This window comes from Aphelocoma coerulescens, chromosome 12 (assembly GCF_041296385.1).
Source record: "Aphelocoma coerulescens isolate FSJ_1873_10779 chromosome 12, UR_Acoe_1.0, whole genome shotgun sequence".
Lineage (NCBI taxonomy): Eukaryota > Metazoa > Chordata > Aves > Passeriformes > Corvidae > Aphelocoma > Aphelocoma coerulescens.
This window is the reverse complement of record NC_091026.1, coordinates 5,798,482-5,824,388: the sequence shown is the minus strand read 5'-3', so window position 1 is coordinate 5,824,388 and position 25,907 is coordinate 5,798,482. Positions and strand designations below refer to the sequence as shown.

At 41.0% G+C, this 25,907-nt stretch overlaps 1 protein-coding gene across 1 annotated transcript in view; it reads right to left on the bottom strand.

The window, feature by feature from the left end:
* STIMATE (STIM activating enhancer) overlaps positions 1-25,490 on the bottom strand; it is a 34,108-nt gene extending 8,618 nt beyond the window's left edge. The window contains exons 1-4 of the mRNA XM_069028035.1: positions 25,284-25,490; positions 9,066-9,114; positions 7,176-7,271; positions 4,973-5,094 (exon numbers count right to left, since the gene is read on the bottom strand). Coding sequence (XP_068884136.1) covers positions 4,973-5,094; positions 7,176-7,271; positions 9,066-9,114; positions 25,284-25,452 — 436 coding nt within the window. The 5' untranslated portion in view covers positions 25,453-25,490. The remainder of the gene's footprint in view (positions 1-4,972; positions 5,095-7,175; positions 7,272-9,065; positions 9,115-25,283) is intronic.
* Positions 25,491-25,907: the final 417 nt, after the last annotated feature.

Here is a 25,907-nt window from a genome sequence, read left to right as displayed (position 1 = left end):
TTTAGCTACAGCCTTACCATTGAAACTAAGTTTATTCAAAGCTCTTTTCCAATCTTTATTTAGTCTGTAAAAGCAAAGACAGTGAAAACAATTCTGCATCTATTGCAACTCTCAGGAGATTCTATACATCCAAAAACTGTGAAACTCTGTATTAAGAGTGTTGTGCACTCTCACCAATGAATGTTTTGTTCCATAATGTTTTTGTGGGGAGTGGTGTTGCTTTCTTTGGTTTTTTTGGGTTTTTTTTTGGTACATGACTGAAATTAGAAGTTGTGTATATTAAATTCTACTTGAGGATTTTTGTGTGCCCTACTGCACCTACAAAATTATTTCTCAGCTGTAATTACAAGTGGGGATAAGAGGGATGCTGCCTACTATTACCAAGTCCTTTGACAGTGTCCCAATAGTATCCTTGCAGAAAAGCTGGGAAGGCACAGACTGGGTGGATGAAGATACAATTCTGCTATGAAGGAAAAAAGCTTTCACAGTGAGAGTGGTTAAACCTACTGGAGTAGGTTGTTCAGATAAAGGGGTTCTTAAATCTCAAACCATGGATAAATTAAAAACTGACTGGACCATGCCCTGAACAACCCATTTCAGCTTTGAAGTTAATCCTGCTTTGAGCCAGAGGTGGGATTATATGACCTCTGGAGATCCTTTCTAACCAATTTTTTCTATGGTTTTATAAGTAATGAAATTCAAGTTAATAACATTACCACACCAAGAAGGTGCTCCAATGAATATTTGGGACATTTGTACATTCGGAGGTTTGGTACACAAACTCAAATTAAAATTTTAACGTTATGTTGAAGCCATAAAGCTCTAATTTAATTTCTAAAGTCTCTTACAGTAATCTCTTGAATGCTGATTTTTTACCTGTCATGTACAGAATAATCCAGCAAATTAATGGAAATCTTGCTACTGCAAGAAAAGCAAATAAAGAAAGAAACTAAAAAATTATGAATCCTCTGCAGTGACAACTGCAGCAGCATTTTTGGAAAATGCTGGGCAATGCCAAACCAGATACTTGTGTCTGCCACTGCCATCAGCTGCTTTGTAGAAGTATGTTTAGAGACAGTTCTTGAACCAAATACCTGGTATTCCTCTGTCCCGTAACTTTCTTCTGTTCCTCAAATCCTGAAATTTTTTCTTAAGAAAATGCCAACTCACAGAACTACTCCAAAATAAACTTTAAATAGTTTTGAAGTCAATGCTATCTACCCCACATAGCTATAAGTAAGTTGCTCTGCAAGTGGCAAATGAAGAGCTGGAGGGAAAAGATGCATCAAATACAATTTCTGAGCTCTGCCATGGAGAGGCAAAGCCAAGCAAAAAGGCCACAGCACAATTCAGTTGCCAAAAGAGTTTATAAGCACCAGGAGGGATTTATCATCTGTTTTCTACTTGCAGCAGCTAAAGTAGCTCAAGACAAGAAGGGAAGGAGAACGCAGGGAACATTCTTTTCAGTACAGATCATGACTATTTTTCTCCTCTTTACACACTCCAATATATTAACTGATTCCGCACTTCTATTAAAATCCAACTGCAGATGTAATGAATCTGAAAATACAAAACCAGAGATATGAAGACAATTTCAATAAAATTAAAAATTCTGATGTAAAAAAGCCCTTGAGGGAGCGTCATGCTCCTTTGTTCATAAATCAGACTGCAGTGCTGTTTTGCTGTACAAACAGCTACCATTTATAAATGCTGATATTTTGATACCCATTCCTTCCTTGAGGCATTTATGCTTAAAAACTAACCTCCATATAAAGAAGAGGCTTTTAAAACCAGCAGGACACTGCTATTTTTGTGACAGCTTCAAGTAATGAATCACCAGGGATCAAGTAATAGAGCTAAGAAGGGAAATGAGCTCACAGTGAGAACTAACTTGAGACAAATGATTATTTAGGCTCTAGAAACACAAACATCACTCAATCACAAGAAGAGACTTGTCTGGGGCTGGAAGGAAGGCTCCTGTTTGTTTTCCCACATGTACAAACAAACTGAAATCACACTGATCTCCAAGCTGAGGACTTGACTTTACTACTCCAGATAAAATGCACCAAGACTGATACTTTTCAGTGAGCCATGGGGTGGAGGAGAGAGGAGACGTGAGGAGAAAAGAAAGCTCCAGGGTGACCTTATTGCAGCATTCCAGTACCTGAAGGGGCTCCAAGAGCGCTAGAGAGGGATTTTGGAAAAGGCCACAGAGTAAGAGGACAAGGGGGAATGGCTGCCCAATGCCAGAGGACAGGGTTAGATGGGATATTAGGAAGGAATTCTTGGCTGTGAGGGTGGCAGGACACTGGCACAGGGTGCCCCAGAGAAGCTGTGGCTGCCCCAGCTTTGGAAGTGTCCAAGGCCGGGCTGGATGAGGCTTGGAGCAACCTGGGATAGTGGAAGGTGTCCCTGCCCATGGCAGGGGGTGGAATGAGATGGTCTTTGAGTTCTCTTCCAAACTGTTCCGTAATTCTGTACTAAACATCCATATTTAACTTCAAAATACCAAGTTCTAAACACACTTGCAATCCCACAGAACTGCATTTTAGTCCCCTCTTCTACCCTACTTGCTTTATTTTAAATAATCTTATGAAAAATAGGGGTGTTCTTCGGGTCAAACTGAAAAATTTTAAATAAACTGGTGATATGAGGGTTTTCACTTCAGAAACAACAGGGACACTTAACAGAAGATGACAGCAAATGATCCAGTGCAACTTGTCCTTTTAGATGGGATTTCTCACTGAGGGCCTAACCTTACTGCACAGCCAAAACCAATAACTTTCCATCTGCTCTCTAATTCTCCTTATACCAGAAGCCTCTTCCACATGATTAATGGAAACACAGATTTGCAATATGCTTTAAAATAGTCCCTACAATAGCTCGATTAAAAACATAACACACTAAGGGCAGGACAGCACATTAATAAAGATGCAGAAAAGAAAGTTAGTGACTAATAAAATGATCTGATATTAGAAAGAACAACTAAGTAAAGAGGATTTCTGTAATTTCATACATCACTTATATACACACACACAGGACAATACTCAATAAACAGGTTCAGGTGTTTTAGATGTCCTAATTCAAAGTGACAATACTGGAGCAGCCACAGACCACCTCCACAGCAGAACACAGGTCCATTTGTTGATTTTAAGAGCTTAATTACTGCAGTCAGAAATGCCTCATAACTAAAATAAAACTGGGTTAATTTTGAAAGTCAGGAAGAAATAGTTAAATTGCAGGAGAGTGAATATACTCCCCACATCTCCCCATTCACCCAGACTGCTTATTATCAAAAGAATATTAAAATGGGAAAGGACAAGATTACACACACAAAAAAAATCAAAATGTTATTAAGAAGAAATAAAATCTAAGATCTGACATGATTACAAGTACCTACCTATAACTGTAATAGATGCAACAAATTTTTTCTCTAAATGGAAACTCAAGTTTTATATGGGCTGAAAGCTGCTCAAACATCTTTAAATGGCTTCAAGCCAAACCAACAATCAGAAAATAGGGCTCTGGCAAGAGGTCTCACCTCTTTCCTTGCCCCTTCACCTTCCCTGGGCATTGGTGCTTACCTAATCCCTTAGAGACACAAGTCTGGGGACTAATCTGGAGGAACTATTTACTTTTTTTACATCTAGTGAATTTTTGATGGTTTAGCTCTCTTGGCCAGTTCCCTGAAGAGTCAGATATACACCAGTCCAAGGGAAAGAGTGGAAATACTGGACTGTGGCATGTGAGATAAAAGCAGATAAACAGCATTGTGGCAGTGCTGATTTCAACATCTTAAGTGGCCATAAACTGCACCCTAAAAGATACACATTAAATCTATATAAATCTAACATGCCCTAATGGTATAGGCAGTTATTTCTCCTAAGTTGCTTGTCATCATCTCTAAACCTCTGACACTAAAGCAAATAGCAATTAATGCTACTTGATTGCAAAGTTCTCAAGCTTTTAAAGTGCTCCAATTTCACAAGGCCTTTATTTACTCTTAGTTCTGTCAGCTACCTAGGATCATTAAAACCAAAGAAATCTACAAAACCAAAATCCTACCAATAATAATTATAAAACTGCTGTGAAAGCTCTTAATTTATTAGGCAAAAATTTTTAACTTTAGTAAACTTTCCCCCCTGCCAAACCAATGGAGTTTTTGTTTTTCTCTCTGATTAAGAGCCACAGTCGACTTACAAGGCAACATCTCCTCCCATTCCTATCTCAAGGAGCTTCAAATGTGATTTTTAGCATGTATACAAAACTTTCATTATCAGCAACCTGAGAATAACAGACTGAACGAAATTAAGTGTTGATGGTGAGTATGTGTGATACTCAACTGCAGCTGCAAATCCACAACCTCTGCACATCAGTGGACTTCTGTGTACTGTAATAGAAGATAAAACTCTGCAACTTCACCTGAAAGTGATTTCACAGTCTGTCCCTCACACATTTTCCACCAAGGATACAAGCCCTACATGCACAAGCTCCAATGATCATTACTTGAGGAGCAGCACAGGCCATCTTGCCATTTCTTTCACTGAAGGGATGTGGCTGCTTAAAGAGGGCTGGCAGAATTCTCGGTCTGTATCTTCAGACAGTGGCATGAGGTTCAGTGAAAGCTTTAGTAGAAAATGACCTTCCAGCAATCATTTTTTCAGAAGTGTTGCAGAGTAAATTTATCATACTGGTATTTTTTCCAGGAGATTAGCCAATATCATAATTTGTTGAATCACTCCTTAAAAAAATAAATATTCAAGCAGTTGCTCCAAACTCAGTAAATGCTCAGAACTTGTTGAGCTTTCTAAGACAGAAGGTGCATGCTTAGATATAGAACTTAAAAGAACCCTCATGACAAGTGAAATATTAACATGATTGTGAAATGATTTTAGGATGAGTTAACCAATTGCTGAAGTACTCTGAGATTCTACCCTGAGAATCATTTCAGTGCCAGAACAGAAACATTTACCATATTCCCCGAAGCGAAGGGACTCCCACTGCTGCCATTCCACAATGCTGCTGACAGCACGGATCCCGATGTAGATTAGCAGCATTCCTAATGTGGCATCCAGCAAGAAATTGATAAGGTACCTGAAAGGAAAAATGGAAAAGAAAACAAGGAGTCAGGGTCCATTTTCTGCAGGCTCAGGGTATTTTAACACCATGATTGATAAAAATCTGTAAATATGTTGAGAAGCCAGAGTATTGAGAACAATCATTTACCTACTTCTGTAATTACAGATAGCCTGAAATTCAAATAGTTTTAGAAGTCTCAATATTTTGTTTCTGTCTTTAAAGATCCCACAACTTTCTAAAAATAGTTATTTTCTAATAATTGTCCACCAAATCTGTTTTAATTAACTTCGCATTGGCCAAACATTAAAATCAAGGCTGAGTGTTTGCAGAGGAAGCTCGGCAATTCCGAGCCTGCACGAGTCCCACAGACGCCACAAGAGGCTGCTGTAAGCCCGCAGCAGGAAGGCAGCAGCAGGCGCAGGGAAAACAGAGGTGCCAGCATCTATTCCACATCCAGTGGGCACACCAGGGATGCCCGAGATTCCCAAACACTCGGGGCTCACCCCGGGATGTGTCCTTAACCTGTCCACCCGTACCTGGCACAAACAGGACCTGCTGTGCTGCTGCCAGGCAAGTCTGGATCTGCTTTCAAACTTAAGAAATATTTTTCCTAACATAGGCTTCAGTTAATGCTATGTGGTTTTTTTTCTGCCATCAAGAACCTGCACCCTTGTCTGAGAAATTATCCAGCTCCACACTGTAATTTCTGTTATGCTGAGAACACTGAATAACCTCACTCTCTTACTTGTTCTGTGTCATGTTACACTTAAAAGTGGAATTTGAAAATAAAAATATGTAGACTGCAGAAGAGAATGCACATGTCAGTAAACCCTTTATTTTGAAAACACAACAGGAAGGTATTTTTAGTTTAAAATACCATAATACACTACTGTGCTACAGTTTTAAACACTGACAATTTTTGGCATGCTTTTGTTACCTTACTTGAATATATACTTTGACTTATAAAAATTGAATGAAAGTAATTTGCACCTGCCAGTTTTTAAACCTATCAGGAAATTCTTGAATCTGTGAGCAAGGAAAATCCTACAATGATGCCTGGTATTATTGAAACTGTCATAATTATAATTCAAACTTTACAGTTAATGTGCTAAAATAAATACATTTTGCCTAGCAAAATGCTTTGTGGTGGGAAGAGAAAAGCAGTGCTCTCCTTATACATTTCTACCATGCAGGAACACAAAAGGAACCAAAGGGGAATAAGAGAGATAGAAAACAGGCTTGTGCAGCAACACAAGCATGTTCCTTGAGCTGTGTGTCTCTTTTGTTTACCAAAGAACAACAAGTGAGCAGATGCCATTGAAAGGAACTGGATTGGTTCTAAAAGGCAAATTACTGGGCTTTTAAAAGTAATTTCACAGCTTCCATTACCAGCAATGTGTAAGCTACTTTGAGCATGAGCCTTATCAAGAACAAACCCAAGCAATTACCATTTGCTTCAGGAGCTCCTGTAAAGAGCCTGTCGGGGTCTTAGTCATAAAATCTTCAGGTTTAATACACTACAGAGAAATGCTTATCTATTTAGTCACACTGCTCCAAGCATGACATTGCAGAATTAATTTCTGTACTAACTGCCTGGCTACCAAGCAAGATTCCCCATTTTTAACAAAATGAAAATAATACTGCAGCAGCCAATGTAGGTTTTAGAAGAAAATACAAACACAAATGATTTTTGCTAAATAACCCTGAAAGCAACCTCACTTTGTATTAGAGCCTTGCTTTTCTACAGTGAACACAACTGGATGTTCATTTCCTTTGGTCCCTGCACCTTCAGTAAACAAACCTGAACTGCAATGTGCATCCCAAGTCCTCATTCATTCACTGGAGAGGGACAAGTAGCAGGGCTTTGCCCTTGGTTTAAAATATCTACACACAGGCCAGACTCCTGCCAGAGTGTGGATCAGAGGAGAATTCTGATCCTTGATTAACTAAGCTTAAACCTCAGGGTTTTTAAAGTGGCTGATTTTTACCATGAAAACTATATTCTGAGCTCTATCTTGCCTTACCATCCACATACACCATCAAACTCAGCTACAGAACTTCCATAAAGACCAGTTATTCCAAAATTAAACACTTACAGTGAACAAGGGTCTTCTTCTGTAAGGTCTGATAAGTAGACATTTGCAAAGTGGATGAACAACATCCCTATGGCTTGCTTGGAAGTATCTAAAAACCTGTGTAGAGTAAAAACAGTTCTTAAGACCCACAAACAACACAGCCAGACACTGCAAATTTATGTTAATTAAAACTCCATCTCTGCTATTAATTTTTTTCCCCAAATGAGAACACCAGAATGATAAAAGTATCACGGTATTTAGCTTTTATTTAACAATGTTCCATTTAAAATTCTGCTGCTATTTCTTCTAACAATAACCCAAATTATTATTAACTTGAAACCTACCACTGTAAACATAAAGTCTACGGATATCCTCTTGGTGTCATATGCATTATCCAAGAGCTAATCCTGACTAACTCTAGCTAAGTCTTTAATAACCTCCTGGAAACAATGAGTATCCCAGTCCTGATAGGTATTTTGGACCTTTTATGTTTATGCATTTTTAGCAAGCTTATGGCACAGACAAAAATAAAATCCTCATCATGTGCTTGTGGGCGAACAACTTAATAGTGACTAATGAGTCCTTTATCTACAGTATTTCACTTAAAAGCCAGCATATTTTTCACCTGAAAGCATGAAGTGGTTTCACTGAATTTTATCTATAGTGCAGAGCTCAGAACACACTGCAAAAGAATTCCAACCTTGACAGTATTATCTCCAAAGCAGATGATAAAGTCAGAGAGAAAACAGTTTGTTACTCAAAGTGAAAATATAAACCCCCACTTAGACAGTGATTCAGTATTGACTCCAGCTCTTACCATTCTTTTATCATCATCCTTTACACAAAACCAAAACTTCCAGTGGATGTTTCATTAAATGTAAATCAGAAGAATACTAACAAGAGTATTCTGCAGGCAGGAGTGTATTCTATGTATTATACAGAAAAGCAACCATTTTGCCTGTTGTTTCCACATCTAAAAAGATCTAAACACCCCAACAGATCCAAATGACATTTTACGCCTGAATTCATCTACCCTCCCTGATAACTGTCTTGAACTTCAATCTCTTCATTCACTGCATGACACAGAAAGCAGAGTGTTGGAGATGAGGCAGGAAGCCAGTGAGTTACTTATCTAATCAGTACACCACGCTATAAATAACAATACTTGAGTCCCAGAACAAGATTCTTTGCTTAAAAATTAAGGGCTATCAGTGCACTTGTCAGAATTTCAGGCTGAGGTAGACTGTAGTACACAAAGTTTTTGTACTTTTTTTTTCAATAAGATAAAGGTCAGTGTTAGCTTTGAGAAGCAGCATTGTATGAGAGGAATTTAAATCACTGAAGTCTTGAACAAGTGGAATGGCAGCCTAACACACCAGTCTCAAAACTGGTACATCTTATGTTGGCATTGCTTCAATCCAGTAACTCTTAAAATGTAATAAACGCAAATACACTTTTTATACCTTGTATTTTTTATGGGTGATGTACTTGTATCTTTTATCATACTGTTTTCTATTTTATACATAGTAGGATACCTACAAAACATGGAATTTTATTTGAGCCCAGCTGAGATCTTCTGATAAGCTTATGCAAGTTTGTAGATGTTCAGGTGCATCTTAGGGCTACTCTAAGTTTCCATCTTCAGGAAGAAGCACAACTTGAAGCTTTATGTCTAAAAGCACATCTCTGCAGATTCCTGGAAGTGTTCAGTAAGAAATGTGTAGCCAGGAAACACACAGAAGGTAACCTGACTCATGCATTTTGGTAACTTCTTTGGTTCCTCACTGACAGTTACCAATTTCTTGTCATCACTTTTCTTTATTTTAGTCATCATACACAAACATCATCCCTTCAATTTCTAAAACATGCAAGAAGAAAAAGAAGTTAAGAATGAAGCATGCAGAAACTTACCATATCCTCCAAGGACGTCTTTCATGCTTTGGTTCTCTGAAGCGTTTTACTAGGGAGATAAAAAAAAAAAAAAATCATTGAAGACAATTAGCAACTTCCAAAGCAACAAAAATACAGAAAAGTGAAAGCAAATCACGTTGCAGAAATGTGACATCCTTCAATGAATTGTATCTTTCACTACATCAAACTCCAAGGATCCATTTTTTAAGAAACTGTCTCCCTTCTGTCCCCTCTAAATTCCAGAGCTCCATCCTCTGACTGCCAATATTCCTCACATGAAACAATAATCCACATCTGACCACCATTCCATTGGCCTGAGCTTTTACGACTGCCCATCCAGAAAATTTAATTTCCAACAGAAAAGCAGGTATTAGAAAGAGCTGTTTCTTTTCCTCACTGGAGACCCAAAGTCAAATTTGAAAATATTTTCATAATATGGGCAGTCTATAATATCAGAAAGAAATCAAGTGAATTAGTAGCAGGACAAATACATTCTCTGACAAAGTATCTCTATTTTGTGGGCAAACTGAATTACAAAAGGAAAGCAGGACAGATTTTGTTTTAGTCTGATAATCCCTTCACAAAAAGGTTGACAGTTGTTAACTTATTGAAAACTAAAAAAAAAATCACTATTAAAATTAATGACAACTATATACAAAGGCAAAAAGCAGGTAAGTTTATCTATTGCAGTTTTAATGCAGTTTATAATACAAACTGTTTGGGCATCTGATAAAAAGCCCCTCTCATACCCTGCCCAGCTACTTCCATGTATTTCCAACCCCTCCCAGGTCCATCAAGAAGGATCTAGATGACTCCTGAAGGAACAAGTGTAGGAAAATAGAGGGACAAGGGGATAAAAGCAGTTGCTGATGTGTAAACAGTGGCTGGTCCATACATTTGCACTGTCTGGTCTGTAGTTTGTCCCATCGTCTTAGGAAATTCCATTTCTAACTCCTTCTGGGCAAGAAGATCTTTTTTCCTGCTGGGAACACACACTCAGCCATGCCACAGGTCAGACCTGGGGCAGGGGCTGTAGCAGCCTCACCTCTGCCAGATCTAGCCTAATATCCTAACACAGATTTATTCTTTAATACAGCTCCAAGATACTAAATCCTTACACATCCCAAAGACAGACCAGAGATAACAAGGTAATGTGAAACCTTTCCACTAAGAATGGGTTTTACACATGGGTTTTACTTCCTTCTGCCCAAATTTCAGTACCACTCACCAGTTCCTTCAACACAAGTCTTGAAAAATAATTATTTAGGCTCTTATTTCAGAAATGATCTCTTATATTAAAATAAATAAGCCTTGATTCCCCTCTGCCCCTTCAAATTGAAGAGATTCTGATTTAAGAGGCACAAACCATAGCAGGTAGAGTCAGCAAAATACCAACAGGTATTTTAACCTACTTCTCCAGATATTAGTGATGAATTTCAGTTTAACATAGGATGCTCTGTGCACGTCATGCTTGCCCAGCTTAAAAGCCTGTAAACCACATTCTGGTTTCTGAACCTATCATAACTTTTTCAAAAGTAAGGCAATTTTCCCCAAAATCAACTGTCCTCATAAAACAATTAAATAAATCACCTTCAAGGTGGAGGAGCAGCATTTCAGGCTGTCAACCTGCCATCTCACTGTCACTGCTTCTGACAGCAGAGAGAAACTGATTCACCCCCACGAGAAATTAAAAAGTGACAAGACAAAAAGACTGTACATTTACACCAAAGATAAAGTTGTAATAGCAACATTTGCCAGCAGTTTTCCCTGCGAACAGCATGACACAAATATAAAACTTCTGTTAAAAATGAGCAACACTCAGCCAAGTTAACCAGTTTGTTATTTATGACAAGTCCTTCCCAGTCACATTATGGATTACTTTAATTAGTGGCACTTTTGTGTAACAACAGGAAGCCACAAAGCATCACAAAACAAGTGCAAGAAACAGAAGTTTCAACTTACTGTGGAGTTAGTGCAAGATGCTTTTCTGCAGACAAAATGGAATTAAACTGCTAAGGTGTGCCTGCTTTGGGCAGGGGTGAACTCCAAGCTTAGGCTGTTGTCTGTTATTGCTATGAAGTTGTGTAATGCCTGTGGATTCATTAATTTCTTTTAAAAAGTCACAAAAATTCATTTTGGAAGAGGCTATTCAAAAGCAATTCAACTAAAAGCACTTCAAATTTTATCTGTACTGAGAAACAGACTTGGAAAGGTTTGTGTTTTTCTGGCCAGTTCTAGAAACACAACATTTCACTTGAGTTAACATTAAACAGGAGAGCAAGCTTGGAAAGCCTCTGTCTTTTGGGAATATACTGGCTGGCTGATCACACCACAAACTTCTATCCCCCCAAATTAAATGAGTAAAATCTTTAGGAGGTGCAACCTGATGAATATGTACCTGTACATTTGAAAGCCCAGTAAATCCACATGAAAGTGCTGTTTTCCCAGCCCAGCTCCTTGCAGCAGTGTCTGTGAGCATCAGGTGTTTCTGACAGATGCAGACATTACCAGGTACTTCCCAACACATCCCTGATAAAGAATCTGAGCCTTCCCAGTAACTAAACTGAGCAAAAAACCCAACAGACAACCACACTGGTAAGCTGAGGGTCCTCACCATGCTCACTATTAATACATTAATTTTGGAACCAAAAGCCAGCACGCTTTTTACAGAACCTTTATTGGCAATTTTTAAGCACCTATTAAATTGGGGAGGGGAAAGCAATTTTTACCCTTGCCCTCCCCCAAAAGACACCAGGATTGCTGTTCCCAGCCCCACTCCCGGTTTCTCTTGGCAGTCTGAGCACAAACTCGGGCTCGTGCGTGTGTCAGCTGACAGATGGATCTCAATCTGCCGGCTCCTGCCTGCGAGGACGCGGTGCCGCTCCATATGCTCCAGCTCGGAGCTCCGCGCTCGCACCAGCAACGACTCGCCAGAGTTAATATTAATTAACTAATAATGTTCAGAATTTCATGCTGAATTAAATGAAGAAAGAAGTGCTGCTTGTTTATACGTTCAGTGCCAGAATTTTTCAGGAAAGGAAATAAAAGCACTTCTGCCAACAAGTGTGTGAGCTGCCAGATGGACACATAATAGATAAGCATATAAGACACAGTATTGCTTATGCAAAATTCAAGTTCATTGAATTGTCTTCCCACTTCATTGAAATTCTAGGAATAATTAATGCCAGAGTGGAAGGGTTTCTAACACTTACTTTAACATAGCAGTTTTGCAATCAGAATTTCAGAAGACTCGTAGGGAAGAGTAAAGGCCAGAACAGAGACAAGAAATAAAATAAAACCTCTCCAAATTGTCAATATGCAAAGCAACACTTGAAATTCAATCCAGCCTTCCTCTCCTTCACCTCCTCAAGAAGTCCCACAGGAACTATTTTGCTGATGCGAAGTAACTTCAATATGGATTCAAGAACTCCAAGTTTCTGGATGGCTGCTCTTGTAGCAGCACAAAACTGGCTCATCTCACACCTTTGAAACATTTCTACATATCATGCACTACTGCATTTCTTAGATGCAGGTTCTGGCAGTTCACAGTAAGAATCTTTCCAACCCCAGTAAAGATCAAAGATTTCTCCAGCTCATTAATTTGAAATTAAAAAAAAAGTAAAATCAACATGTTTGATGTCCTCTGCAGCTGCACTACAACAATACTGCTCTTCTGAGGAGAGAGATGGGAATTTCACCTGTGTTTCCAGGGCTTCTCAAAACTCTTTCCAAGATGGGTCACAGACAAAGCATGTGACTAAATGTTTCATTTCGTAAACCTCCTACACATTTCTGCCATCAGAAAAGAACAGCTGAGCTGGTCAAAGAGAAAAGGAGGAAAGGTTGGTGAGGATCATATTTACACATCACATTCCCATTTCCTCACGTGTGTGGGCAGTTTCATCTGGGACAGAACCGCACCCTTCTCACAAGTGCACAGGCCATAGAAAACAGCCACAAGTTGCAGCCAGGGAAATTCTAGGGTCAAAGAAGTAAAAAATTTCCAGTGGGAGCAATTAAACTCTGCAACAAGTTGTCCAAATAATGTCCAGTGACTTCAGTCTGATAGACCTTGAGAATTCCCACGGACAATGCTCCAAGCAAGGGGACATGGGCTGGCCCTGCTCTGAGCAGGAGGTGGGAACAGGTGACATTTGGAGTCCCTTCCAAGAAAAATTGGTCTGTAAGTCTAGAACTCATTTTTTCGTGATCTGATGCTTAAAAAGTTCCAAGATTTGAACCAATTATCAAAGGACTAAAGTAGGGCTAACTGAAAATCAGACACACACATATGTGGAGGGACAGAATTTAACAGTGAGAAATCTGCTGTAGCTTTGAGCTTCCCAAATAATGTGTTTGCAACCAGACAGATTCTCCAACACAGCCCTCACAGTGCAAGACTGCTGGGATCTGCAGGCTACTTTGGTATTGATTCAGATGATTTCCAGCACTCAGAACAAGTATTACAAGTTTCCTGTACAAGGCTGCTTTGCTCACTGAGTGTGGAGTAACAGCTGAAGTTACACCAAGCAGTAGCACCCGAGCTTGGAATTGGATGCAGATTTTCATACGGCCACTCTCAGAGAATGGCACTATTTTCAGAACATTTGGTTATCAGACCATATGCCTCACAAATTTGAACCTGCAAATTCTAACCCTGTAAAAAACTTGTAAAGTCAACTACATATGCAGGCCAGATTTTTATTTTTTAAAATTCTATTTAGGAAGACTTTGAAAAACACTGTTCTACTTGTTAGTATCAACACTTTTCCCACAACAGTGGGAACCACGTCTGTTCTGAACAAAGCATATGCACACTAATAATTCCTGGAAATTCACATGACTATGGAATGACAACTACCAGCGAAGAATTTCATGTTATTTGTGATCTTTATCATTAATTTGAACTTATCTCCCTTTACTGTTAAAGCAAAGCCTTTAAGAGGCTTTTCTTGCCATTCCACTTTCCCCCCCTTCCCATTATTTTCTTGGTACCAGCAAAATGAGAATAAGTAATTACATGAGATTACATAGAAAATTTCCCCAAAACAGAATTTTTCTTTTTAGAATTAACTATGCAAGAAACAACATGCCCAATGGGAACAGGCTACAATGATGCCTTGCAAAAAATATGTAGGTGTGTAAACCATGTATCACTCAATTGCCAAAAGCTTTTGTGACACTTATGAGCTCAGCATCTCCCCAGTATCAAAGTCAAAAAAAAAAAAAAAAAAGGAATTCTGTGTGGATCTGTTTTAAGAGAGGTAATAAACATGACTGCAAAAAAGACCAAAAGAATCAGTGTTTTTGGTGTGCTGCACATTTCTCCAGCCCAAAAATGCACTATGCTCTTGGCAATTCAATTTTTGCCCTACTGGAAATTCTTCCTTCTTTTCCTGTGTCCCATTAGCTACATGCCCAAAGGCAGCACACCCTGAAAGTCTGCTGCTTATTTCCCTACATAAGGGCCCCAGAATTCTACATTATATTTTTGCTTAAGGACCCAGACTTCTCCACACTTGAGACACTCATTATACTGAAGCAGAAATCATACTGGACTAGAACTCATTTCCAGTGATATTACTGCATTGGAGAAAGACACCATGAGCCATGGTTTCTTCATGATGAAAAAGGTTATGGAATAACTCACTCAAGGGAAAATTTTATTCTAGTCAATATTAGACTGATATACTATGAAGTGCATGAGCACCCAGCTTTGCTGCCCAGCAAAAAGGATTTTTAAAACTTCTGTAAGACAGAAAACAGTATTAGTCACGTGAGTACCCAAACCCTTTCTTAATTCTACTGTGCCCTTGGCCTTAATGATTCTGTAGTGTAATTAAAAACCGGTCCATTAAAGATGGTCACCCAGGGAGAAACTTTATACAAAGCTGGACAAATAAAGTTTAATGACCCAGCCAGTTGGTTATTCAAGGACACGTCACACTAAAGATGCTGTGTCTGGACAGCCACCAGGTACCTGCAAACCACAGATCTTATCCCAGCCTCTCTGTTCCACTGGCAGCAGTGATGATAACATTGTGGTTAAGGCAGCAAAACCTTTGTGGGCCTGACTGGCACTTTTGTCAGAGCAGAGAACAAGGGGCTCTGTTTTACTGCAAAGTTAAACACACCAGTGCCAAGCATCCATCAAGCCCAGCTATCTCATGACCTGGGCTCTTTTGTCTAAACACAGATGACATGACATGACTGAAAACAAGGTGTCAGTACTGGATTTCACATTATTTATCAAATGGGCAGAAGTGCTTGCTGGATAAATGCTGGTGAAATAAAGTAACTGAAGTTACCTTTGTAAAAACATTTACTTCCTATCTGCTTCCATGACCAGCTAAAAACCTACCTGTAAATTTTGTCTCTACAAAGGTTTAGTGAGAGCTAAAACTTTATAGTCATTCTGTAGGGAATGGCTATCACAACGTAAAGCTCCCCTTGACAGAGCAGGAGAGGAGAGGACAAATCATTATCAGGAAAAGAACCCTTAATACTGCTATCTGAGCTTTGGAATAAATCAGACGATTCTGCTGCTTCAGAAAAGGCAGCCAAATGCATTACATGAGGCTGGTGAGGTTTTTTTATTCCTAACATGTACATACTTTAAGCTCCAAAAAATTTTGCTAAATCCTTAGCTTGTACAGATTGGCTGTGGGAGACACAAATAAATCATATTACCTGCATAAAACTCAGCCTAAGACAATTTCAGCAAGACTGATCTCGTGCATCCTGGTAGCACATGACAGTGTGGCTCTGACAGATGCATTAACTTGGCTGTCAATAAAGGAAACAAATACGTCTTAGCAGAGCCAGCAGCCCAGACACACCAACCACATCAACAGCCATCGTCATGAAGCTTTTTTCCTTTTTTTTAAAGGTAAAGCTTACTTTTAAAACAGCTGAACTAACTTAGCAGAGTAAGAATTAGACACAACTTCTTACTTTTGATTGCTAACCTATTTGCTGTCTCCCCAGAGAGAGCAGCACTTTAAAAGTCATAAAATGCAACTACACACACTCTGTAAACAGAAGCATCCAGCCCTCAGCTTCCCAAATGCCATGGCAATACTAAAAATAAAGGGCTGCAAGTAACTGCTTTAAGAACTCTAAGGTAAACAGCACAAGTAGCTTAGGAAATATTTATCCAAATAATAAAGTTAAAAGCCACAATTCAGTCTTAAGAGACAGGCATTTGTTATCTTTGCATTTAGCATACACAGCACTGCTAGGTCAAGGTGTGCTCTGTTTGAAAGTCATAATAAATCACAGTTTCCCAGCACTTTCAGAGACAGATGCATTTGCTATTCTGTTTCTTCAGCAGGTATGAGATAGTTAAAGCAAAGCAAATCTAAGCTTCCAGTAGAAACGCCTGTGAGACTGGCTTTAGAAAGTTAATACAGATCCCTCTTGCAAACATTTTTATACTCTGAATCAGGTATCATTAAACAACTACCAAATGAAAAAGGAAGGTTGCTAGAAAAACAGCTGTACCATTCCTGTCATGCTATACAAGCACCCAGTGAAGACTGAAAAACACAGTCTACTGTGTTCAAGTGGATTTTTTTTCTGTTAGAAATCAGAACCATTTGGGAAACATGAATTATTTAGTACAAAACAAATAGAATCAATCCATATTAATGTGCACTAAGCAGCAATTTACGATTCACAACACCATTTTCACGTACAGCATTCACAAGATCACTCAATAATACATGAAGCTTTCTGAACGTTATTAGTATGACAACAGATATCAATGAACTTTAAGTCATTCAAGCTGGTTGTTTTAAATCAGCTCTTGGGAACCAGCAGAACTGCCAAAGCACAACTCCAAACTCAATCACCATTCATTAAAATATTAAGCAAGGCAGAAACTGGAACAGTTTTAAAAGCAGAAAGCAAACCTGAAATATAAGTTCAGATACAGTAAGGATGTAAAAGGAAAACTGTAAAAACTTTGCAAAAATGATAAAACAGCAAATATGTTAAATCAAGGAGGCCAAAGGTAGATATAAACTGTATGTTCAGAGGCTGTTTAAATTCTAAAGAGCTTTGCTTACCAGATTCAATCTTTCTAGGCTGAAACTATCAACCATTGAACTGCAAGACAGACATTTCATACAACACCAACTGTTTTAAAAAGAACAAAAGATACACAACCTACTTTCATACATTCTCTTTACATGTGATCAAATACCATTAAAGGAGAGTGAGAGGCCAATTATGAGACCAAAACCTAATGCCAGCACTGAAAACATACTGCTGTAAGTAACTCAAGGTTTTAAGATTAGATGGAGGAGGGTGGGATTTCCACCCCCCCATAATTTTAAAGCTCCTTAGACTGTTTCATTTTCTAGCATTACAATTACCTTCCAAAGAAAGCATTTAAGTCCTACGTATATAAAATAACGTAGGCTGTTAGTCACACCACCTGCCTCAAAGCAAAGAAGGTGTGCTGGAAGATGTTGAATGGCAGCTTCTCCAGCACCAGGAAGGAAGTAAAAGTGATTATTCTAAATAGGAACTAAAATTTTAGGGGAATGGTTGGTCTTAGAAGCCAGGGTAGCCAAAAACGTGATAGAAGGTAAAAAGACCAAAAACTTATCAAAACATATCAAATTACAAAAAAATGTTTGATTATTATTAAAAAAAAAAAAGGTGCAACATCTAGAGGAAGAAATCATAAAACCCAGAAAAAACCAAGTTTAGTAACTTCCTTGACAAGACTTTCTCCTGCTGTAGCTCTGCATGTCTGTGAACTAACTCACACCTGGAACTATGAATCTGAACCTTGACTAGTGAGCTATGAGGAATCTGAACTGTAAATCAATTTTAGCTCATTTTCATTCTCAACCTTCCTTACATATGACAACAAATATATATAAAATGTGTGATCAGGGTAAGTGGCAGAAAAACAGGTCTTCAGTATCATGACCATCACTGGGAACAGGTTTGGTTATTCCTGACTAAACCCTAAAACCTCATCCCCACACCACATCACCTGCAAAGGCAGACTCATGCAAGCTCTGAGCTTGTATTCAGTTTGCCAGAGATTTAACAGAGTTTCACAGGGAATAATTTTTGCTGAGAACAAGAAATCTTTGAGAATGCAAAGCATTTCCTACCAGTAGGCATGAGAAAGCAGACCTGATTTTTCACTTCATCAACAAAATCCACACAGATAAGACCTTGTTAAATACCACTTTAAGAATGCAAACTTCATTAACCATGAAATTAATATCACCACAGAACGCAAAACTGCACCCTGTGTGTCTGTACAAATCAGCTCCTTACAGATTTAATTATAAAACACTGGTAAAGAAGACATTCACTATGCACTTTAGAGTTAAACACCAGTCTAGCTAACAGCCCAGAAGTTCATCCTAATTAAACACAGCTTCAGAGTTTCTCGATAATTTATCATTTTAACAGTTTACAAATGTCAACATAACTTATCCTTTTTCCTAAGCATTTCATAATGTGAATGACATGTGTAATTGTACTTAGAACAATCTTATTATGGGGCCTACAACTACATCCAGCAATCAGCTGAGTAATAAGAAAATGTAACACTTTCTGAGCCAGCAAGACAAAGTAGGGCATCAAACCTAATAAAAAGAGACTTACAGATTGCAGATTATTTGTCTAAATTTGGGCCTTATTTTAATTGTCTTAACTTTTACTGGCATGGCATTTCAAGGACACTTAGTGACAGCAAAATACTAATGACCTGACATGATCAGGACATGAGGACCAATAAAGTGCTATTACAATCTATGGCAACTAAGAATTGGACATCTTGCAAGCAGTTTTAATAAAAAAACAGGTTATTTCCTTCACTTAAAAAGGATCAGCTGAGCAGTTCCCAACCCTATTATTACTTGCTTTTATACAGCATGAAATTTGTGAGCAAGATTTCCCTTTTTCTGGAGAGTTCACAATGGACAGAATTTATTCCACATAGATGTTCCATATGTTAAAGAGTACTACAATATTAGCATGGTAAAAGAAAGTAATTTACTTTGCTAATTTAGCCAGGGTTGGACTTCTTTCTTCTGCTACAGCTCGAAGTGCATCTCTCCTATTTGTCTCAAGCACGGCTCAGGATGTCACAGAGGCACTGGAAGGGCTGATGATTTATTTAAAACAAACAAGCAGCAGCAATGCTACATGGCTGCCAGCGATACCTCACCATCTGGGGATAAGGAAACACTGGATCATTGTAAGGCACAATTTACTAGGCCGTGACCAAAGTGACCTCACAGGGCTTTTCCAAGTCCTGCAGCTACAAGCAGACACTTAACCTACACAACAACAGCTACTGCAGTGCACTGCGATACCGATCGTCACTAATTGCCATGGAATGGGCCCGAAGGAGGAAGAGAATAACACATATTTCTACTACCATCACCCCATCGTGTTTCCTCCCTGGCCCCCAGCCAGCCGGGAGGGAGCTGCCTCAGCCCTTCACTGCCAGGCGGCCAAGCCCTGGGCGGACTGTGGGTCAGGTTAACGCGTCCCTCCCTCCCTGCACGCCTGCAGCGATGCCGGACCCCCGGCTCTGACCCCGGGCACGGCTCGCTGCCGGGCGGGGGGCGGCCGCGACCCGGCCAGGGCTGCCCGCGGAGCTGTCCAGGGTCCTGCCCCGACCCCGCCACCCGCGAGTCCTGCTGCTCCCCGGGGAGCTTTTGTCACCTCCTGCTTTCTAAAAATGCTCTCCCAAACCTCGCCTTCTGTCACAGTTCAACAGCACATCTTACTAGTCTTCCTCTACCTGCAGAGGGATTCATCTTCGCTGCTGCGATACCCAAGAGTGCTCCTTAAACTCATTCCCAAGCACACATTGGAATGCCAGTTCTGCATTTACCTGGCAAGTCACCAGGAGCTTGCACTTGTGAGAGTTCTAGGAAAATGAACAAAGTGCGTTTTGCATCGCGTGTTCTGGTGTGCAAGTACAATGCTGTTCATATTTTCATAACTAGGGATGCTCCCATTTGTGATTTGAAACTTCTGAGTGAGACAAGTTTTAATATCAGACACACAAAGGACCCTGCTGAGGGGTCCTCAGGAATTCATGTAAACGCGCTGCGATCACTCAGAGCAAATACATTCAAGGATGCAGCATTATCAAGTCGGAATAATATAAAATCTTTTGAAGAAATGCTTTTATTAATAAAGCTAGCAGGCCACTGCCCAGCATCTTAGGAAATGCCATGCAGAATAAACTAGTTGCTGTTTCTCAGAGGTCTGTGCTTCACGGCTGATGTTACAGAATATAAAATGTTCGTAATCTCTAAGTCTGCTCAAGCAGAAAGAAAATTGCTATAGAAAACTACTAAATCATATGGTTTACACCTTTTGTATCCAGTAGCTAATTTTATGCTGTTTTGTTAAAGGCAACTGGAATTACTTTTAATTCCTTCTCCCCAGAACATTATTCCCATAAAATTACTCCCTTACTTTCATGCAAATATGAAATAATTCCTCTGAAAAGCACATTTTTGCAAAGGCATTTCAAATTCTACTAAATTACCTACTTAGATAGCTTATTATGTGAAAAAGCATGTTTTCTCCTTGGACAGCTTTTTAAGTGGGAAAACCTTGCTGTAAAGTTAACTAGCATTAAGGATATAGTCTCAAGGTATTTCCTTTAAGGTACTGTAAGCAAAGAGAGGACCTTACAATATATATAGTATATTTTATTGGAATGGTTTCTTTTTGTTTCATCTCTCAACAGCAAACTCACCTAATCAATTATTCACTGCACCTGTACCCAATCATTCCACTATTGTAAACCCTTCTCAGCCTGAGTACAGACACAAACTGTAACAAAGCCATAAAAAGGGAACAGACTCCCACACTCTGGTCTCCTTTACAGCATATTTTTATTTTCCTCACAGATAGACATAAACCTTCTACATGTAGAGAACCAATTGACTCCTCTATTTCAATAACTCATCAATACAACTCACATCTGATTTCTCAGCCATTCCTAAGCAGCCCAAAACAAACACTGCCACACTCTGATAAGGTACCAGTCTTCTGACAAACAAGCTTAGTAAATAAACTACTTACAACATTTTGTCAGACAGGGTAAAGGGATGGGCAGTGGGTTTTTCCCTATCCCTTTTCCAGGTTCGGGTAATAAAAACAGAGTTAATTAAACCTATGCCTAACGTCATACATGTATGAGAATACCATGCCAACACTCCTCTCTCATCATTCACTACCAATAAAAGCCCAATCACAGAACGCTCAGAAGGTGCTTGCAATTACTCACAGAACACATGGTATTATACTGAAGTATTTAAAACCACCTTCGTGGCATCAGGAAATAAACACAAATATTGCACCAAGGAACCTCAAACACCTAAACAGCAAAGCCATCATTTTAAATCAAGATCCTTATGAAATAAGAAAAAAATATGATAGCAGCAAACTTTGAAAAAAATCTTATCTTTGGCCTAGTGACCTGCAGCATAAACATACATTTCTTCCACTGAAGGAAACTCATTAAGACTTCCTGTTATGAAGTGTCTTGGCTTAAATAAACCAGGGTGAAAAACAAACGTGTATGTAAGGCCAGAGGGACAAGAACAAAACCAAGCAATACACTTAAAACCAGCAGGCTAACAGGCTTGAGAGTTAGTGACCAGAGTCCAAGAGGGCTGCCAGTCCAAGCAGACTTGCCAAAATGAGGCGGTTTTTTATCAGTTAGTTCCCTTGGATAGGGAGTGAGAGCCTGCAGTCAGAGAGACCCAACAGAAGTCATCTCACCCAACTTCAGTTCAGCTTTTTGTGTACTGGAACTTCTGTAGCATCTGGGTGAAAGTGTTTCACACATCTTTAGCCTCACAGCTGAGCAGTAAAATTAATTCACAGTAATTAAAGACAACACACAGGTGGGCTCTGATAGTATTAGGTATATTCACTACTGATTCAGACACCAGAAAAAGATCTCCCTGCACACGCTTCACATCAAGAACAGGAGGGTACAATTTGGAGTGGATTTGTGAAGCCTTAACTTACAACAATAAAAAGCACATGCAAACTTCTACTGTTTTAAGGGGGATAGGGAAGCTCCCATATAAACTCAAGATAGATGATCACCAGCTAAAGCACCTTCTACAAGAAAAAGATTAGGGGGTTGTAACAGGTTGTATCTGAATCTAAAAAAAACCCAGAAGGAAGTCACTCATTTAAATGGTAGGGTGAGGTGAGTGAGTGAAACTGATCCTCATTCCCTGTGTTTCAGAACAGGAAGACAAGAGCTGCAAAGAAAAGGAAACCTAGGAATTAATTTCAAGTGAACATTTTGTCAGCTCAAAGCGAGAAATTCACTGTTTCTGTCACTTCTTGGTTGTGCCAATTCAGTAGTGAGGGAACAGTGGTAGGCTGATAATGTGCCTGGGGCAAAAGCCTTTCCTGCAAGTACCAGAAGATAGTCACAGCAGGGCAGTTCCCACGCTCCTCCTGGCAGAGAGCCACCACATCTTCCACGAACTAAAAACCTGATACTTAACACATTTTAGCCTTTAAAATACGAAGTTTGAATGATGTCATTGGAAAGTCAGCTGACATCATAGCTTTACAGCACCTGAACACGGGCATGAACAAAAAGGTGGCACACTGGAGTGTCAGACCTTAAATTATTTTGCTTTAAGAATCATCCTTCAGTTATTTGTACATGAACATCCAGCAGTGAGGCACAGAAAAGGTCCTTCTTCTCTTACAGCTTATGTTTAAAAATATTTTCTTTTTTTCCACTGAATGCAGGCATGGTAAAATTAATCTAGAAAAGGGCACATCTGGGTCAGCCTTTGATTTAGCCACTTACCAAAATTTCTTATTCTTTACCTGTCAAATCGAATATTTTTCAAAGAAAGATAGTTTCTGTGCATAAAGAGCAATTGTACAATGTACCTCTGGTGCCATTACTTTAATTTCTTTTACTACAGAGGGTTCAGTACCATTAATCACAACCAAAGTATAAGAACATCTTCTTCTAGTGTTTCCTTCCAAAAAAAAAAAAAAAAGAAGACAAGTGACTTCCTCCTTATTAAATTTAAATACCAGACAGTCATGGGTCTTCAGTTCTTTTATTTTTTACAGACAAGAGCTGGAGAAATGATACAGCTGCACACAGAGAATTACTGCTGTTCCAAAGGGACTGCAGTCACAAATCTCAAGCAGCCCCTGCCACTTGTTTCTCCCTCAGCACCAGCACCTCTCTTGTGCCAGACAGCTACAGGACCAGAGCTACTCCAGCCTAAAAGCAACCACAACTCCTCATTTATTTTTCTTGCTGTATCCGTCCTGTGATCCAGCTCCAGCAGCTGTGTCACCCCTCCTGCCCCAGCAGCCCAGGGACAGGAACAGCTGTGTAGGTGCTCAGATGTTTGCTAAGGTCACGCTCTCCCTCCGTTCTCAGCCCCAAGTTCCTGCTTCTCTGTCACATCAAGTCCCATTTGTTGAGGAAACTTTAAAGGGTTTGGAACAACACACCAGGTGTTTTGCATATGACATAAAAAGGCTAGGAACATTCAGGCAAACAGAATTTTTGCACAAAACAGCCCCTAACAGAGAGAGAACTGCTCTTGTACCAGTGTAATAGGCCCACATGGCATCACCAGCTTCTCCTCCTGCTCAGGGAGAGGCACAAAATACTGTGGAAGAATATGCGTCTGTCAAAGCTGGGACAAACATACCTGTCCCTCTGTTTCTGAATGGATGCACCTTTAAGAATGATAAGTTGCTATGTTTTTGCTCTAATCTCCTTTGGACAAAGACTCCTTTTCTCACCAGTACATTGCGAGGACTGGCTGGCTTCCTTCCACTCCCTTCCACCACAACTGCATCAACGGTCTCCTCACAGCTCATGGTTTAACAGTACCTAACCCAAGTCAGAAAGTACAGCCAACAACAAGGTTTTCATTTTTCTTGTCTTCACTTAGTCCAGTGTTACTGTAGGATGCATAAAGAAAAAAAGATACCATCCTGACAACTAACATCTGTAGTTCTTCATCTTTTTATGCTCAATCCATAAGAATTACCTATTTGTATCCCTTAAATTTAAAACCAACACTTGTGTACCCATCACCTTCTTACACAGATGTACTCCTGTTTGGAAACTGCTAAAACTTCTGATTATGAGGCTGCAGTCACTGACCAAATGCTACACCAGTGATTACTGCTGCCCTTCTGCCACAGAATGACAGCTACATGCATAGCTTTTAGAAGAGCAGTGTAATTGTTAATAGTGACTGAGACACTAAGGCATGCAAATATAACGTGTTAGCAAATGTCTGAGTTAACCATAATAGTGTGACAGCAGCAGGAAAAGGCATCGGTGCAATTCTAATGTAAACAGGATCTTGGTCTTTAGATCAAACTGCAAAACACGTCCCTGATGTTCTCTTTTCCCTCTCCCACTTTTTGCTACTAGGAAGGTCACAGTCAGCTGAGTAATGGCACTGGGCTTCTTTTCCCCTCCTCAACCCAAAGGATACTGACTAGACCACGGGATAGAGACAAATCCACCAGAACTGTTTCACGTTGTTGTGACTCCCTCACCACAGGGCTGGAGCCACCACAGACCTTCCTAGCTTTCCACCACAAAAAAAGCAGTGTAAGGAGCTGCTGCCCATCAGCTGAGCTCTTGTCAGCGGCCACACAGCTCTCGGGCTGCTCCAGCTCCCAGGAATGGCCCTCCAAGGAAGCGAGGCACGATCGAAACAAAGTGCGACTTTGCTGCTGGTGACATGACAAGGTGCACCTGCAGTAAAACTGCTCAGCCAAACCCGTGACTTCTGTACATCCCAAACCCGAGCGGCTCCGCACACACCACCTCCTCCTGCTGGCAGTATTCCAAGCAGAACACACACCCACCCATAAATTCTATCAGCACGGGTGCAACACTAGGAAGGCAAGTTTGAGAAAGCGAAAGGACTTGAGCCACCGCCTCTGAGGCCTCCCCGCACGGCCCCGCTCCGCCTCACCCGGCACCCACAAAGCGCTGCCGGCGGCTGCGCCCCCCGAGGCCGCCGCGGCCCTTCCGAGCCCTCCCCGGCCGGGAGCCCGGGACTGCCCGACCCTTCCCGGGACGGCCTCGGGGCAGCGCGGCCGCGGCACCGCCAACGAGCCCGACCCGTCCTCGGGCCCGCCCCGCCCGCTCCCCGCCAGGCCGGAGGCCGCGGCCCCGCCACTCACGCATGAGGGTGCTGAAGGCCACGACGCCCAGGAGCCCCTGCAGAAAGATGCCGAATCTGTCCATGAGGGCGCCGTTCTCGCAGCCGCGGTCCCCGGGCCCCGCCGCCCCGCCGGGCCGCGGGGTGCCGGCGGTGAGGCCGAGGCTGCCGTTGGGCGGCGGCGCCCCCATGGCGAGGCCCGGCCGGCGCCCTCAGCGGCGCATGGCGGCCGTGCCGGCCCCGCTGCCGCTCCGCCCCGCTGCCTGCGCTCCTGCCCGCCCCGCTCCCCGGCCTGCACCGCCCCTCGGCCCGCCCAGCCCTCAGCGCTCCGCCCGCGACAGGGACAGAGACCGGCCCTCGGGAGAGGGTTCTAGCCCCGCGTCCCCGGGAGCAGGGGGTTCAGCCCCTGGGCTGCCCCGCTGCGCTTGGGCAGAGCCGGCCGAGGAGCACGGCAGAGGAGTGTCCGGTGCTGCGGGCAGCCGCCAAACGCTGTCTGGCTCCGGCATCCGAACACTGGCTCCGGCATCCAAACGCTGACTGGCTCCAGCATCCACCCCCATTTCTAAACCGCGCCACAGCCCTGAAAAATCCCGGGGTCAGAACCACAGCACCCGAGGCTTTGGCACAGCCCAGACCACACAGGGTC